Genomic DNA, 15567 nt, shown 5'->3' with positions numbered 1-15567 from the left:
GAAGGACTTTGGATTTTATTCTCAGTGAACAGTCAGGAAGCCAGTGGAGGGTATAAGCAGAAAAGTGAGCTGGTATAATTTATGGTTTAAAAAGATAATTTGATTTTGCTGTGTGGAGAATGAATTACAGGTAGGGAGCAAAAGTGAAAGAGATAAATAATATAAGAGGTTCAAGGAGAAGTGGCTTAGTTTGGCAGAGGGGGAAATGGAAAGGAGACAGACCCAGGGTGTACGCTGGAACAATTCAGTAAGAGAAGCTGATGAATTGTATGTTCAGCCTAAAGGAAAGACAAATTGGAAAAAAAATTTAGAGGTTTTGCTTGATCGTCCAGATGGATGGCAGTGCCAATGCCATCAGTGCAGTGCTGTGCCCAAGAGAACACTGTCTGGGTTAGAATTCTGGCTCCACCACTTAACACTGACCATATGACTGTGAATAAGTTACTTAACCTCTCTACTCATTTGTTTCTGTGTCTCTAAAACCGGGAAAATAACAACCCTACCTCAAGCTTACTGTGGGAATTTAATAATGTAATCCTTGGACTCCCCAATGGGGAGCCAAAAAAAATGTCACCTATACAAACTGCCCAAACAGCTTTTGGAATATAAGTTCTCAAAGAATGTGCCTGTGATTGTTATTACTGTTGTTGCAAGTATTATTATAACCTAGATGTGGAAGACAATGAAATATGCAGACCTGAGAAAATCAACATATTTTAGCCATTAAGCTTGAGATATTCATTAGTCATTAGAGATGTTGGTAGGCAGAAGTACGTTAAGTCTGATGCTCCGAGGAATAGTCAGTCCTGAAGATACAGTTTGGAAGTCACTTATCTACAGATGGCATTTAGAGCCATGCATAAATTCCCCTAGGGAGATATGGTAGAGAGAGAAGAAAGGGAGCCAAAATTTCTGCTTAGTGGCACTTCGACACGTAGATTTCAGGGTAAGAGAGGAGCTAGCAAAGGAGGCTGAGAAGGAGCAGACCGTGAGGCAGGAGGAAACCCTGGTGTGATGCCAAGAAACAAGCAGGACCGAAAGGGACTGCTTAACTGTGTCCTGTGCTATGGAGAGATGAAATAAGATGAGAACGGAGAAGTGACCAATGGAATCGACAATCTCGAAGCCCCGGGAGTCTCAACAAGGCCTTTTTCAGTAAAGTATAAGAAAGGGAAACCTGAATGTCACCTCCTCTGGGAAACCTTTTCCGAGTGTGTAGAATAGATTAGCTGCCTTCTCACTGCACTTACTAGGTAATTATAAAGGAAGTCAACTTAGCACTAAATCATTATGTAAAGGACATCATTTTTGTAATGATTCATTTATTTTCTATATCCCCCAACAGCTAGTAATCTACTGGACAGCACAGATCACATCCATCTTGTTTTTCACAATATGCTCAATAAGTATGCCTGATACTTAATATTGCTCAATTTATATAGAATTAATGAATGGCTGAATTAATCAATTAATGAATGATACTACATGACTGTACCTAAAACACATTTTTGTTGTTTTTTAAACTAACTTCTTTTAACTAACACTCACACTGACCGACATGCTTACTTTCAGGTTTTCTATGTTTTTGGCATAACTAAATACTTGCTTTTATTGCAACCTACCATTTTGGAGGGAAAAAGTAGAAAAAAAATAATGAACAGTCTACTTTGCACTGTATCATTATCTATCTAAAGTTTCTATTTTTCCAAAGGACAAACAATATCTCTACTCCAGGAGATCATTTTAGCACTCAATCTAAAATTGATTACCATCCAGCCCTTATTAAAACTCAGTTGACACAACTGGTATTTGAGAGAAGAAATCTATGGACTCAGTTAACTGTCATTGCTCTAAATTGGTTTTTAGCTCTACCTTATTATAAGTGAATTCTTACTTGAATTGTATTTGGTTACCTCTTTGCTGAAATGACACTATAGAAGTTGTGGTCATTTATTATTATGTCTTTGGCTTTTACAGAGAGTTAATACATAATCATATGCTTGAGAATATTTCTGCATCTTCTAATGACATAAAGACTATCACACGATTCCTATATTTTTCTTGGTGTTCCAACTAAAAACAACTCATGATAAATTTCTCTGTACTACAGTGTGAAAAAAAACTGTATTTTTTATAAAATATAGATATATATGTTTCCTTTATCTGATAATAACAATTATGAAATTCAATCTATTATCCCTTTTACCTTGCTTCTAGGAAATTGGGATATACATTTATGTTCAATTCCAGTATATATTCATAGTCTAAGTTTCTGCCTCTTTCTTTATAGTATGGGTATTCATATTCAATATGATTTTAGCAACCTATTTATATGTGTGTGTTTGCCACAAATTACATCCACTCTTTTGAAGTAGAAAGAGTATGAATAAATAAAAATAAATATGGATTTCCTTCTCTCTCCTCTTTGGTTAATCCCAGAGACAGTCCATCCTTCATGGTTTTGCTCAAATACTACCAAGTTCATGAAGACATTTTTGACTCTTCAAGTACAGACTGATTCCCTCTCTCACCTCCTAAGAACACATTTGGATGATAGTGGGTTATTATCATCTTATAAAATTTAATAATTGATTATATATTACTCTCAAATATAAGGTCACATTTAGCGTTGTTTCTTTGCTTTAGGATTTAGAGCCAAACAAATAAAAACAATGCAAAAAAAAGAAAAATAATGACAAAACACTGTGCCACTTGAGAAATGAATATGCTTTTCTTTTTGAATCATAACTACCTAGAGTTTACCAAATCTCCTTTCTGCTAGACTGCTCAGATTCAAATAAGAATTTTGATCACTGCATTCATATTGACCCATCTGATATTCTATGCTACCTTTCTTTCTTTGTTGTTCTAATTTTTTTAATGTATCAAGTGACCATGTACATACAAATCAATTAATAAATATATGTTATGAAGTACAATATCAATTATTATTCTCTATTGAGTGCTTGTTTTCCCCCTCAATTAGATTGAAAACTCTTTAAAGATAAGGACTGTATTGTTATTACTTTTTATCCTGCATAGAAGATGTACAGTTCTGCAAACAAGTGTTATATATTTGATGACTGACCACACCAAAGTTACATTTATTTCTGTCATTTGTCTGATAATACTTGAAGCATTATTATTGCATAGACATTATAGTTTATATGAATTAACAGGTCTCACAACCATTTCTAATAGAATAAATATAAATTTAGTTGTTCATTAAAATTGATACACAGTAACGTTAATGAAAGCTTGTTTTAAATGGTTTAGCCTCACATGGCATTATGAAGTTAGCTAAATGTAATTCTTCAAATGTAACTAATAAATAAACTAGCACTCTATTATTTTTTCCATAGATGGGTAGTAGAGACATAAGATTACTAAGTAAAATATTTAATTAGACCCTTTACTAAAAATTTGCCAAATATCCAGAGATATCAGTAGTTCTGAAATCTTTGAGAATTTTTTTCTAATATAAATCACATGTGCTTGAATTATGAATGCATAATTGTCTCTAAAATATCCATAGCAAAATAAAACTATCTTATTAAATTTCCATCAGATAAAAATCTTATGTTTGCCTAAGGTAGATCTCCACAAAGATAATTTTTTAAAATTTTTCTCTAAAAGATAACATAATTTTATTCTAAATTTAGAGAGGGGGCTGAAACACATTTTTAACACTAAATTAGTTAATGTATTTTTTCATTTTTAATATTTGAAAATATATGTGGATAGTTTCTATTTTCAAATACGTTTACTGTATACCTCATCTTAATAGTGAAGAATTTATTTCATATTCTCTTTCAATGCTTGTCTATAAGTACATATGTTTACCCTATTTACAGCAAAAATATTTACTACTATTTTCCTCTCTTAAGACCACCTAATCAAAGCATTTCTCACTGTTTCCAACACGATAATTTTTATTTTTATTTTAACTATATACCAGAATATTAAAAAATAACTCAATAATTATTTTAAATACATTTTAAAGGACATTTATATAACATGTATTAGATAACCAAGGACAAAGAGTTAAAACTGGCTGAGGACAAAGAATGTACATAACCAAAAGTGAAAGAAAGTCTAAATGTTTACTAAAAGAAGTGTGAGACTGAATGAGATATGATTATGGAGAACTCTAAGATGAAACTGGGGAAGAGAGGTTAGCAGGCAGAATCCACTATCCCCTAGGCTTTTTTTTTTCCAAACTTATTGCAGTTTTTCTTACCACCAGTAGCATTTTCAATGCAATGATATTGATAGTCTGTGTTACCACTTCAAAGGAAACCACAAAAGGGTCTTGGTTGAGAAACTAACTCCAACCTGTTGCTAGCTTCTTCAAAACAATGCTATCATAGGAGGTATTTTTTTCTTCTATGCTAATTCTTCTTTGTAATGAACAAAATATGTTTTTAACATTAAATACTTTAAACTGGAAATTTGGCTGCTAGATAGCTGTATGAAATTTTTTACCGAAACATTATCACCTTTTTAGTTATTGCTAAAACAAATAAACTTGTAATATTTTTCCTCTGGGATGGCAAATTCAAATCAAAATGTATTATCTGTTTCAGACATCCTGATATTTCCTGGCAATCAGCTGACAGTAAGTCTCGTAATTAGCCAGTTTGTACATTGGACCCCCAAATTCATTTCCTTAACACCAAAACATCCAAATTAAAACACAGCTCAGGATTTCCTCTGACATGGGATCAAACCTTATTTTCTACTTAATGTCCAAAACTCTTCCAAGCGCCAACTAAACAGCAATACTTTTGGATCCTACACCCAAGAAACCTTGGCTTACCTTGTTACTGTTAGACAAAGTATTAACAACAACAACTAAAACCCTACAGTCTTTATTGTTGCAGTTCTCCTCGCAGATCAGCTGTCAAGCTGGTTGTGGTATACCACACAGGCAAAGTGTGCTGAAACAAATGTTTTGATAACTTATTCTTCATGAATTAATTCATTTAAATACATTTTCACAAGGCCCAACACATATTTTAGAAGTGACCAGAATACATATGTTCTAGAACTAATGTCCCAAAACTCACCTAAGAATGTTTCACTAACAAAGTTTTGTACTTTATCATATTGAGAGGAGGTCTATAAAGGACAGCTGATTCTTAGTGGGGATTATTAGTTTACAACGTCTTTAAGAGGAACAAAGGAGCCAACTAAAGGTTAAATCCTAAACTGCAGTAGAGCCAGAACAAATATTTACCATTGGAAAAATCATCCATCATCAACACCAACACTGCCTGCCATTATACAAAGTTCTTCATTTTTTAACTGGTTAATCTTTTGTCCTGAAATCCAATTATTCAGAGTATGGAATTTAAAGATAGGATATGAACATGAATATAGGATTCAAATTGGATCAAAGTCAGGTCCTCATCAGTTCTGAATACATTTTTTAAAATGGGCAAAGCTTATACCAACATAACACAGTTTATTTTATGGGACCTTACTGTATATGAGTACAACCAGTAACAGAGTGAGGCAACATAAGGGGTGGCCAAAAGACTTTTTAAAAATAAAATCAGTGTATATGACTTTGTGGATGTTCAAGTCCTTAAAAATACTGTTACCACAATTTGGCATCTAATTTGAAATTTTCAATTGGAAAACTAGTCACTGCATCAGGATTTTCAATTTAAGAAATTCACAAAAATATGAGAATAATAATCGCTAAAAACAACTAAGCTATAAACAATGCCATGATTAAAGTTAAATGCATTAAAGATAGTGCAGATCCTCACATTCAAATCTTGCCTAAGAAACAGATGACAACACTATGATATTTAAGATTAATTTAAGAAGATTATTATTAACATCTCTTTATATATATTCTAATATAGAGAGTTTTCATTGGTGGGAAGTCATTCATCCCTAAGCAGTGAAATTATAAGAATAACTGAAGCAATGCATGATTAGACATGATGGGGAAACTAATGTGTACTTGAACAATGGTACAGAAATACTTTATATCTACATTGACAGAGTGTATCTATTATGTCTTCCACCATGCTCCAAATTCAAAATAGAAAACTAGAAAAAGACCAAGGTCTCACTTTGCTTTGCTAACATATCTCCTTCCCCAAGACACACAAACGTGATTGACAAAAATCATTCTTTTTTATATTTTTGAGATTGGCATAAACACAGATTATGATTACATAGAAGGGATTAGAATAATAATAACTAACACTGAAGAGAAAAATAAACTGATTCTCAATGGCTAAAATAAATTATATTAACAATTATTATAAAGGAGAATATAATTCAAATAATTTTTTCAAAATATTTCAGAGTAAAGAATGAGTGAGGTATCTTTTTGTGCCCAAATAACACAAATGATAACTTTTAAGTGCATAATAAGGGAAAAGACTTTGATCGATTAAGATTAAAAAAAAAAAACTTTTGTAATGAATTGTACTCTTAGCAAATACCTTTAACTAAAATACCACAGATAAAGGTGTCTTATTAAATGATATAGCTATTTTACTCACCAAATTGTGACAATACCATAAAAAATAAACTTATACAAGTAGAATAGCAAGTTTATGCCTATTTCAGAGTACTTAAAAATTTATTTTAAATAATATTGTTCTATACTTTTCTTCAAAACGAAAGATCACTAGTTTGATTTTGTTTTACATGTATATGCATTATTGAGTTGAACTCTTCGACACTTTATGAAATCAATGCATGTTTCGCAAATCAAATAATTCAATCAAAATACATTTAAACAAAATCTTTCTAATTATATTTGATAAATTTAAGAAACAAACAAACAAACCTACACAGAAATGGCAATCATTCCCCAAAGCTAGTCCATACACATATTCTTGAAGAGAATAAAAACTTATTTCTACATTCATGGCAAACCTCAGGCAATTTTATAGCACTGTAAAAAAGAAAAGTAGAAGAGAGAAAATCTGCCCAGGGACTAATTCTTCTTAAGAAAGACCCTGCCATTGTTGCCTTTCACATTTCTATAAAGCCAAGCTAAGAAGAGCACTCCATAACAATGTGAATAATTTCATTACCTTTTATATTAAATATTAAAACCAACCCTAGCTGTCTTTTGTCAAGCAATTTATGAATATTTATAGAATTTAATGAAAATATCAAAAATTTTGCTTCAGAATCAGCAAGCATAGAACAATGAGTGAAACAAAGCAAAGCAAAAAAAAAATTCAAAACAAAACTATCACATATTTCATGGATTAATGGGGGGGGGAAAGAAATTTCTTACCGAGTACCCCAAGTCGATAGTTGACTGTGATGACGATCACATTGCCATAACTTGCCAAGACACTCCCATCATATAAATTTCCAGTCCCTTCCATATATGAGCCACCATGGATATACACCATCACTGGTTTGGGACCCCCACTGTCCCGAATATCTGAAAAACAAATGGTTGGCAATTGTTCTTATCCTCAACACGCATAATGAAGCAGAGAATACATTTTCCATTTTAGGGACAAGAGGGAATGATTTTAACATAGTTCTTCAAATTACTGTCTTTGTTAAAGTGTTTCTTAAGCAACTTATATTAAGATCTATTGCAGAAAAGAGCAATAGATATCCATTGTTTTCTACCTAAAATTTTGTTAAATATTATAAACTGAATTACAAAACTTGGACAAATTGGAAGTAGGTGTGAATTTGAGTGCTTTTTTCTTTTATTGATTCCTGATATGACAGTAGAATCAAAAGAAATAATAGAATGATAATGATTCTTAAAACTTCATTTTATAAATGTTATAAACTTCATATGGAATTTATGAGCCATAAACTAAGTACAATGGTATCACTGCTACTATGAATAAAACACTGTTTTTCCATTTCTTAATTACTGTAAAGATATGTACTGAATGCATCATAATTACATGGAATAACTTATGCTCCAATTTGAGAACATAATTACAACACTGTGCTATAGAAGTTGCAAGAAGTTTCATTTAACTATTCAAGTACTGTCAGATGAATGTTTAGGCAATAGAGTCCAAACATCTATATTTCTGTCTTTGTTGCATTTAAGGGACTTGCATTTAAATGATATTTTTCAGTTCAGTCCAGGCCTTCTGCTCACTCCAATTACCCTTACCCTTTGGAAGAAGAAAACAGACTAACTTATTTTTTACCCTCTTTTTGTAACTATTCTACTCTTCTTAGCCCCACTTTGGCTCTAAGATTTTGTCATACAGACATGAGACAGAATACAGCTAAATCCAAGCGTAAAATGCTAAAGTTCAGGGTGATGTTAAAGTGATTTCTACAGCTCTAAATTTTAATCAAATATATGTGCTTTTCTAAGATACTTTACCCTGATTATGCAGTTTCAACAAGGGTCTAGAAATAATACATAAGGGAAACATAGGATAATTATAACTGGTATTAAAAGATACTAATTTCTAGAGATAAAAATACTAAACAGTATATTGGTGAACATGGTTTTAACTATTATGTAGATTGAAGTATTATATGTGTACATATATCTATATGATTATGAATATAAACATACCTAAAACATTACCATTAGATAATGGTCGATGATCTCTTCTGCCCACAATTGAAACAAAATTACATCGTGTATTATGTTTCTTTTATGACAATATTAAAAGTGTCATTTAAAAGTATGGCTTTGTTCCTTTGCTTTTGACATTTTTTATCAGACAAATCTCCTACATCATAACAACTGAGGTTTCAACTTTCAGAATGGACTAACATGATATAAACTCATTGAAAAAACTGGTGACAATTTAGAGGCTGCTTTACATTTCTTGTAAGAAAGATGACTAGTGTAAATGCTTCAATTTTTCTACTATAATAATAAAGTGATTTCTTTCAATGAAAATCATTTTAAGATCAGGAATTGTAGCTCAACTTGTTTGTCCAGATTTTCAAGTTGGGGAAATAGCTAATTGCAGAATTTAGGACTTTAAAAAAAAAGACTACTTTATGTTTGACTTAATATTTAATATCAGTGTATAAATTTATCAAAATCTCCCCCTCTCCCTGTGAGGGTGTATTTGAGAAGAGTGTCTAATTTTTTAACTGGTGAGATGAGGATACTTTGACATTCACCAGACTCGGCTACATTTAGTGAAAAAAAACCTAAATTTATTTTCTCCTTAAATCGTTGGGAGGGAAAATGATATTCACTCATTTGTAAGATCTGGGGGCTTGTGGAGATGTTAGGCTTACAGAGAGAAAACAATTCTGAAATTGTCAAACTCTCCTCCTTAAATGCCTGTTCACTGCACACAGTTTTAGCGTGTTTTTCTAGTATGGCTGGCACTGAAAAAGCAATAATAAATTATTAAACTGAAGCCACTAACTGACTGTTCACAGCAGACTCTGTGCTCTTCTAATTGTATGCTTGGAGATAGTAGCACAGAGGGAGGCTGTTTCAGAATTCTTCTTTAATTAAAATTACATAGAATTACAAAGCACCAACTGTGAACAGTAATGAAATCTTGGTAGAATCGTTCTGTTCACCTGGAAAACAATGCAGGCACACATTGGGAAGACCTGCCATATTTTATACCTAATAACAGAATGAAGTGGACTTTGTCAGGAAACACTGAAAATACGATAATAGATGCTAGGAGCAATTTTGAGTGGTATATCTCTATTTTTCTTTGAAAATTAGATTTGAAAAGATTACTGATTGTTTGGGCTGATTCTAATTTCCAATTTGTCTTCCCAAACTTCTCAATGATTTCAACTTTGCCTAAGAACTTAGTGTGTTCTTTTCCAGAATGTTTTATAAAATTCTAATGCTGTGTTCTGAACAGTATTTCTTTTTGCTTGAAGTAACCCTGAAGTTAATGCTATATGGCATATTAATTGCCAAAATAGGTATAATTTTTGTACATAACAACTCAATATTGCTAATAAAGCTTGGAAAATGCCATATTTATATTACATAGCAATTAGAATTATTTGATAATGTTTTATCAGAGTGGTCAACCTTAGACATTACTTTTGATAGTGTTTTATCATAAGTTCTACCTTAGACTTTACTTGTTTTCATAGTCTACAGCTCATTTTTGATTTAAATATAATAGTAAATTGTTTAAATATGATAAATAACATAATAATATAATAAATGTAAATAGTTTAAATTATATCTCTATTTACTTTGATTTTAAAAAGAACCAGACCTCTATAAGTGAAATTGATATATCATATAGCCTACCATTGAATGCTATCTGCTAATGCCATCATTTTAATAATAAAATTTCGGTGGCCACTATGTCTTAGTTCAAATATATTAGATGTAGTGGCTTATAATGAATTTATTAGAGCCATGTTGTCCCTCTAAACCTTGTCTCATATTTTCCCTTAGAAATAAAGTAGATTTTACCTAAGATATCTGAGTTTGCCTAAACTAGCTGCTACTGACCTTACTAAAATCAAAAGAATACCCAAAGACTAAAACACTAGTTCAGGTTTAGTAAAACTACAAATATTCCTAAAGCATGTTTATATTTTCTGTTATTTGCAACGTTTTAAAGCTTTGCTAAGCATCTAGGTCTCTGAAAAAAGTGGGAAGATAAAAGAGAAATACTACACTGATGATTATTTTTCTTCTAAAATTTTTATGGTAAGAAAGTATTTAAGATTTCCAAGTTAAAAAATATTAAACTGGAATCTGAGTAGACATCTTGATTTTTAATTTTAGTAACTATTTTATCTTTCTGATAAACCAAAAATTTAAGCCAACGTAGCAAGTGCCAACAGCTCTAGAGCAGTTAATGTGGACTTATTTTTGCCTGACAACCTATGTTTGAAGTCATAATTCCCTTTAATAGTCCTAGTGAATTCATGTGCTCCAATGTTCATTGCAGCACTGTTTACAGTGGCCAGGTCACGGGGGCAACCTAGATGCCCACCGACAGATGAATGGATGGGGGGAATGTGGTACATATATACAATGGAATATTGCTCAGCCATGGAAAGGAATGAGATTGGGTCATTTGTAGAGACGTGGTGGATCTGGAGACTGTCATGCAGGGTGGGGTGGGTCAGAGAGAGAAAAACGAATATCGTGTATTGACGCATATATGTGGAACCTGGAAAAATGGTACAGATGAACCGGTTTTCAGGGCAGAAATGGAGACACAGATGTAGAGAACAAACGTATGGACACCAAGGGGGGAAAGTGGTGGGGCGGGGTTGGTGGTGGTGGGATGAATTGGGCGATTGGGATTGACATGTATACACTACTATGTATAAAATGGATAACTAACAAGAACCTGCTGTATTAAAAAAAAATTAAATTAAATTAAAAAAATAGTCCTAGTGAATAATTATTAGTCACATAACTCCTTAAACATGTTTACTGGTTTCTCTTTCATTAAAGGACTCATGAAGTTTTTAATTGCCCATAATTTTGAGTTTTGGAGCAATTAGCAGTTTTTAAATTGTGGGGTATTGCCTCAGTTAAATCTTTCCCTGATACATTTAAATATATTTCAAGATTTTTTTTGCCCACTACTCATTTGATGAACCTCAGCTATTATTGAGGACCAGCAAAAGAATATAGAAGTGTTGGATGAATCTGCATTTGTTAAACTGGACTTATGATCAAAGTACAATTTTTAGTTAAAAAATATACAAAAATCTACAAGAGCAACTTTTAAAAAGCTCTATATAGGATGGAAAATTGCATTTGAATATTGAAAAATTAAGGTATTCCCAGCACAGTTTAAAAAATTAAATATCTCTTAAATTCCCAAAATAAATTGGTAGAAATCTAGGATTTTGCTTTGACCCATTTTTAATCACTTCAGATTAGTCTTTTTGAAACTAGGGAAAAGCCAATAAAATATGCAGCTCTTATGATTATTATTAAAATTTGATACAATTATGTTTGGCCTAAAAGTGGCAAAAAATAATGGCAAAAACACAAATGAGAATTAGAAGTAAAGAACAGTGCTCCACTGAGAAGCTTTGGATGAGTTTAAGTGAATGACGGGCACACCCCAGTCAATGTCTCAGGTAGCCTCTGAATACAGTGTTGAGACAGAAAGCTAGAAATCAAGTAAAAGAGTTGGGCTATCAGGAAATAATGGACAATCCCATATAAATGACCAGATAACTAGACTTCTGACTGAAATAAAAGGAGTAGTTTATCAAGTAGTTTAAATCTGTTGCTTTATCTAATAATGCTGATTCAAGATTTGAAACAAATTAAATGTGAAAATCGGCCTCGGTTTTCATTCACCCTCACATCAACAGAAAAATTTTCAAACAAATTCAACAGAAGATGCTCAGACTTTTCTATGAAGGTTTTTATCTGGAGGGTATTTGAATTTATCCTTCTTGTCTTCTAAACAATTACCCAAATAACACAGAGGAATTGACAGAACTTGAATTGAACTGCTTTGACTCTACACTTTTGAGCACTTAAATATATTTATTGATTTGATAACTCTTATGACGACTGGCTTAGTACGTAACCTAAATACTACCTGCCAATTTAAGTAGGGGTTTAGGATATTTTTAATGGCTATTTAAAAATGTTACATGTGCTTCAAAATAGGTCTCTGAGATATATTCACGTTTATAGGGCTTAGCTCACTGTGGTTGCTCAGAGGTATCATCTGTAAACATGTAAATATTTCACTTAATGCTGTTTTACCAAAAAAAAAAAAAAGCATATTAAATCAGCAATCAAAATATTTTTAAAACAGGAAAATGATGTATACTAACCTTGTGAGTACACACTAAGAATTTAGGAAGTCTTGTCTTAGGTATTATTTAGATAACAAATGTCTAAGAGTTAAGGATTTTCAGAGGGTTCAACAAATCTCAAAGCCCCCAAGTGGCAGCATTCTTCATAGGGAGAGCACTAGAAACAATAACCCATGTCCTCAAAGTGAATAAATGTCTTTGATGTTTTAATACTTCAGATTTCCAACAACATTAAAAACAATCACAATTTGCATTTTGATATTATGTCTATTTTTAGCTATTTCACATTCAAAATGACAATCTTGTGCAGCTATAATGATTTATTTCAAATATTAATGACTGCATTGTATTTAATCTTTAATCCATGGTGGTGTTCATGATAAATGAATTTTTAATCAAATGTCATAAATTTCATTTAATCAGAAGAATTCTTAAATGTTATAAAAATATTAACACTCAATATAATTTTTAAGCTTTTAATACTTTACTTCTATAATTTAATTTTCTACTATGAAGTAGTTTATTAAATATATATATCTTAATGAAAACAGTTAAGGATGCATTCATTCATAGTTGTACCTCATGGAACTAGCATGTCTACTGACTTGCTTGTGGATTATTTTATTTTGGAAAATCTTTCTTACCATATTATTAATATCCTTATGAGATTTAATTGCTAGGGTTCTGGGAATTATTTTTAAGCCTGAGATTATATTAATTATCTCTATAAGAATCATAACTAGGATGGTATTAAAAAAAAAAAAAACAAAACTAATTGGAGCCAAAATGAACTGAAAGAATCAATGGCCCTCTCTAGACACTCCATTTAATACCAGGTAAAGGTACACAATGGAATGAGAAAAGTCAAATCAATCTAGTGAGTACTTACATTTACAGAGTATGTCAGAATTGTATGTCATAAGAAAGTTGGAAAGAGAAAAGAATTTTGTTATTAGTACAGTAGGAAAAAATTATTACTTATAGTTGGCAACAATTTGAAATTCAGAATAGTTTCATTTGCGAATCTCAAAATTACGTGCCTTTGAAATTAAGGGATATCCATCTAATCTTCTCAGGGTACTTAAGTGGTTGCATAATGTTTACTACAGTTATCTAAATAGGTGTAATATCCTTCATATCTACACGATTTCATTTATTTATGTGATATTTAAGCACATCAACAGAAAACAGTATTTTTTTAATCTAAATTATACTGCTCAAGAAACACTTTATTTCAGCCTTTAGCTTCTCCTTCATTTTATTGGGTGTGGGTTTTTTTAAACAAATATCAAATGTAAAAATGAAACATTTTGATATTGGGTAAAATATTTACATAGATTAGAAAACATGCAAAATGGGTACAGAGAGACTACAGGGGAGAGATTGTTAGTTCAGAGAATATGGACAAGTTTCAGTCAAAATGTGGGATGAAACATATCAAAAGTCAGTTCAAGAAAACAAAAAAATGCCCCCTTTTTAAAAGGTTGTAATGGTTGGCATCAAAAGCAAAACTTAACACTCATTTTTTAAAAAATTAAAAATGCGTATTTATATGTAACAACAAGCAAGAAGACAAAACACATCAAAAACAGGAATTAAAAACAACTCTTCAAAAAAAGACAAGAAGTAAAAAAATAGAAAGGGGTGGAAAAAGTGATTGAGGCCCTTGTCATGCAAATAGATTTGGTGGAAAAAAATACCTTCATCTTCAGCACCGTCATTATCACCTAAATCATCTGTCTGTTTCTTTGTAAGGGGACCTAGGATTGAGAACGGAGAAATGGAGGGAAAAAAAAAGACAATTCAAGAATAAACAAGACTGAGGGGAAAAAATAAATGTAAATACCAAAATTCTCAAGGATAGTTCCAAAAAAGAGTGGGAAAGTGGTTACATCAAAGTTGATTACCTATTTTGTTTAAGAAAAAATACCCTTTCCCTAAAATATCTCATAGAAGATTTGGTTTGTGAATATATCCAGCATAAAAAAATATGTTATGGTTTGAAACTCAAGTCATAAGCAAAGGAAATGATTTTTTTTAAATACCCACTGCATACAAAAAAAGTAAACAGTTTTATTAGATGAAAGAACTTAATTTATTCAGTGTCTTTTCTAATTTGAATTGGAGACAACAATAAAGAAAGTAGGCCAAACTCATTCTTTAATTTGGGACAGTATAATAGCATTAGGGAAAACAGAGATACGAAAAATTTTAGGTTTCTTTTTTCTTCTGTTTTTTTTTTGTAAAAGCATTAACACTTAAGTTTTATACATTTTTATATCATACATTTTTCAAAACTGTGACTTTTTAAAATTACTTGTCATTATACAAATATTTCCCCATGTGTTTTGATTAAATATTAACCGTGGATTTAAGAAATTTCAACTTGCGCAAATGTATAAATAAATAATCTCATCACTTGGTAGAGCAAAGATACCATTGTAGAAGTTGGTGTTTAGCATTTAAGGTAGTTACAGAGTCAGGGCTTATATTTCATAATCAATTTAGAAATATAATGGAATTATGCCCTAGTGCAATTCCATGCCCAGTATAGTTATTTATAATGGGATCATATTTTAGGATAATAATTGTATTAAAATACTGTGAATGTTTAATACATGTTTTATTATTCTTAACCACACTAATTTGCTAAGAATAAAGGCACACACCAAAGGGGAAGTCACAGGCCATATGAAAGTAATTTTAAGTGTCACATGATTGACATATTCAGTGTACGAAAAAGCAGGTGAAGCCCTGCATTTCTTTTTGTTTCCACAACCATTTAATTTGTATGGCATTTCATAATCCTCATGCAAAAAGCAATCATTACAAACA

At 31.5% G+C, this 15567-nt stretch overlaps 1 protein-coding gene across 6 annotated transcripts in view; it reads right to left on the bottom strand.

The window, feature by feature from the left end:
* NLGN1 (neuroligin 1) overlaps positions 1–15567 on the bottom strand; it is an 890815-nt gene that overhangs the window by 477333 nt on the left and 397915 nt on the right. For 3 of the 6 annotated variants that reach the window (XM_065875733.1, XM_065875734.1, XM_065875739.1), the window contains 2 exons: positions 14433–14492; positions 7277–7429 (listed from right to left, as the gene is read on the bottom strand). In XM_065875733.1, the coding sequence (XP_065731805.1) occupies positions 7277–7429; positions 14433–14492 (213 nt within the window). The remainder of the gene's footprint in view (positions 1–7276; positions 7430–14432; positions 14493–15567) is intronic. The other 3 variants (XM_065875736.1, XM_065875735.1, XM_065875738.1) reach the window with 1 other exon arrangement.

This window comes from Phocoena phocoena, chromosome 4 (genome assembly GCF_963924675.1).
Source record: "Phocoena phocoena chromosome 4, mPhoPho1.1, whole genome shotgun sequence".
Taxonomy (NCBI): Eukaryota; Metazoa; Chordata; class Mammalia; order Artiodactyla; family Phocoenidae; genus Phocoena; species Phocoena phocoena.
Note: the sequence above shows the minus strand (reverse complement) of the source record. Positions and strands in the feature narration are given on the sequence as shown.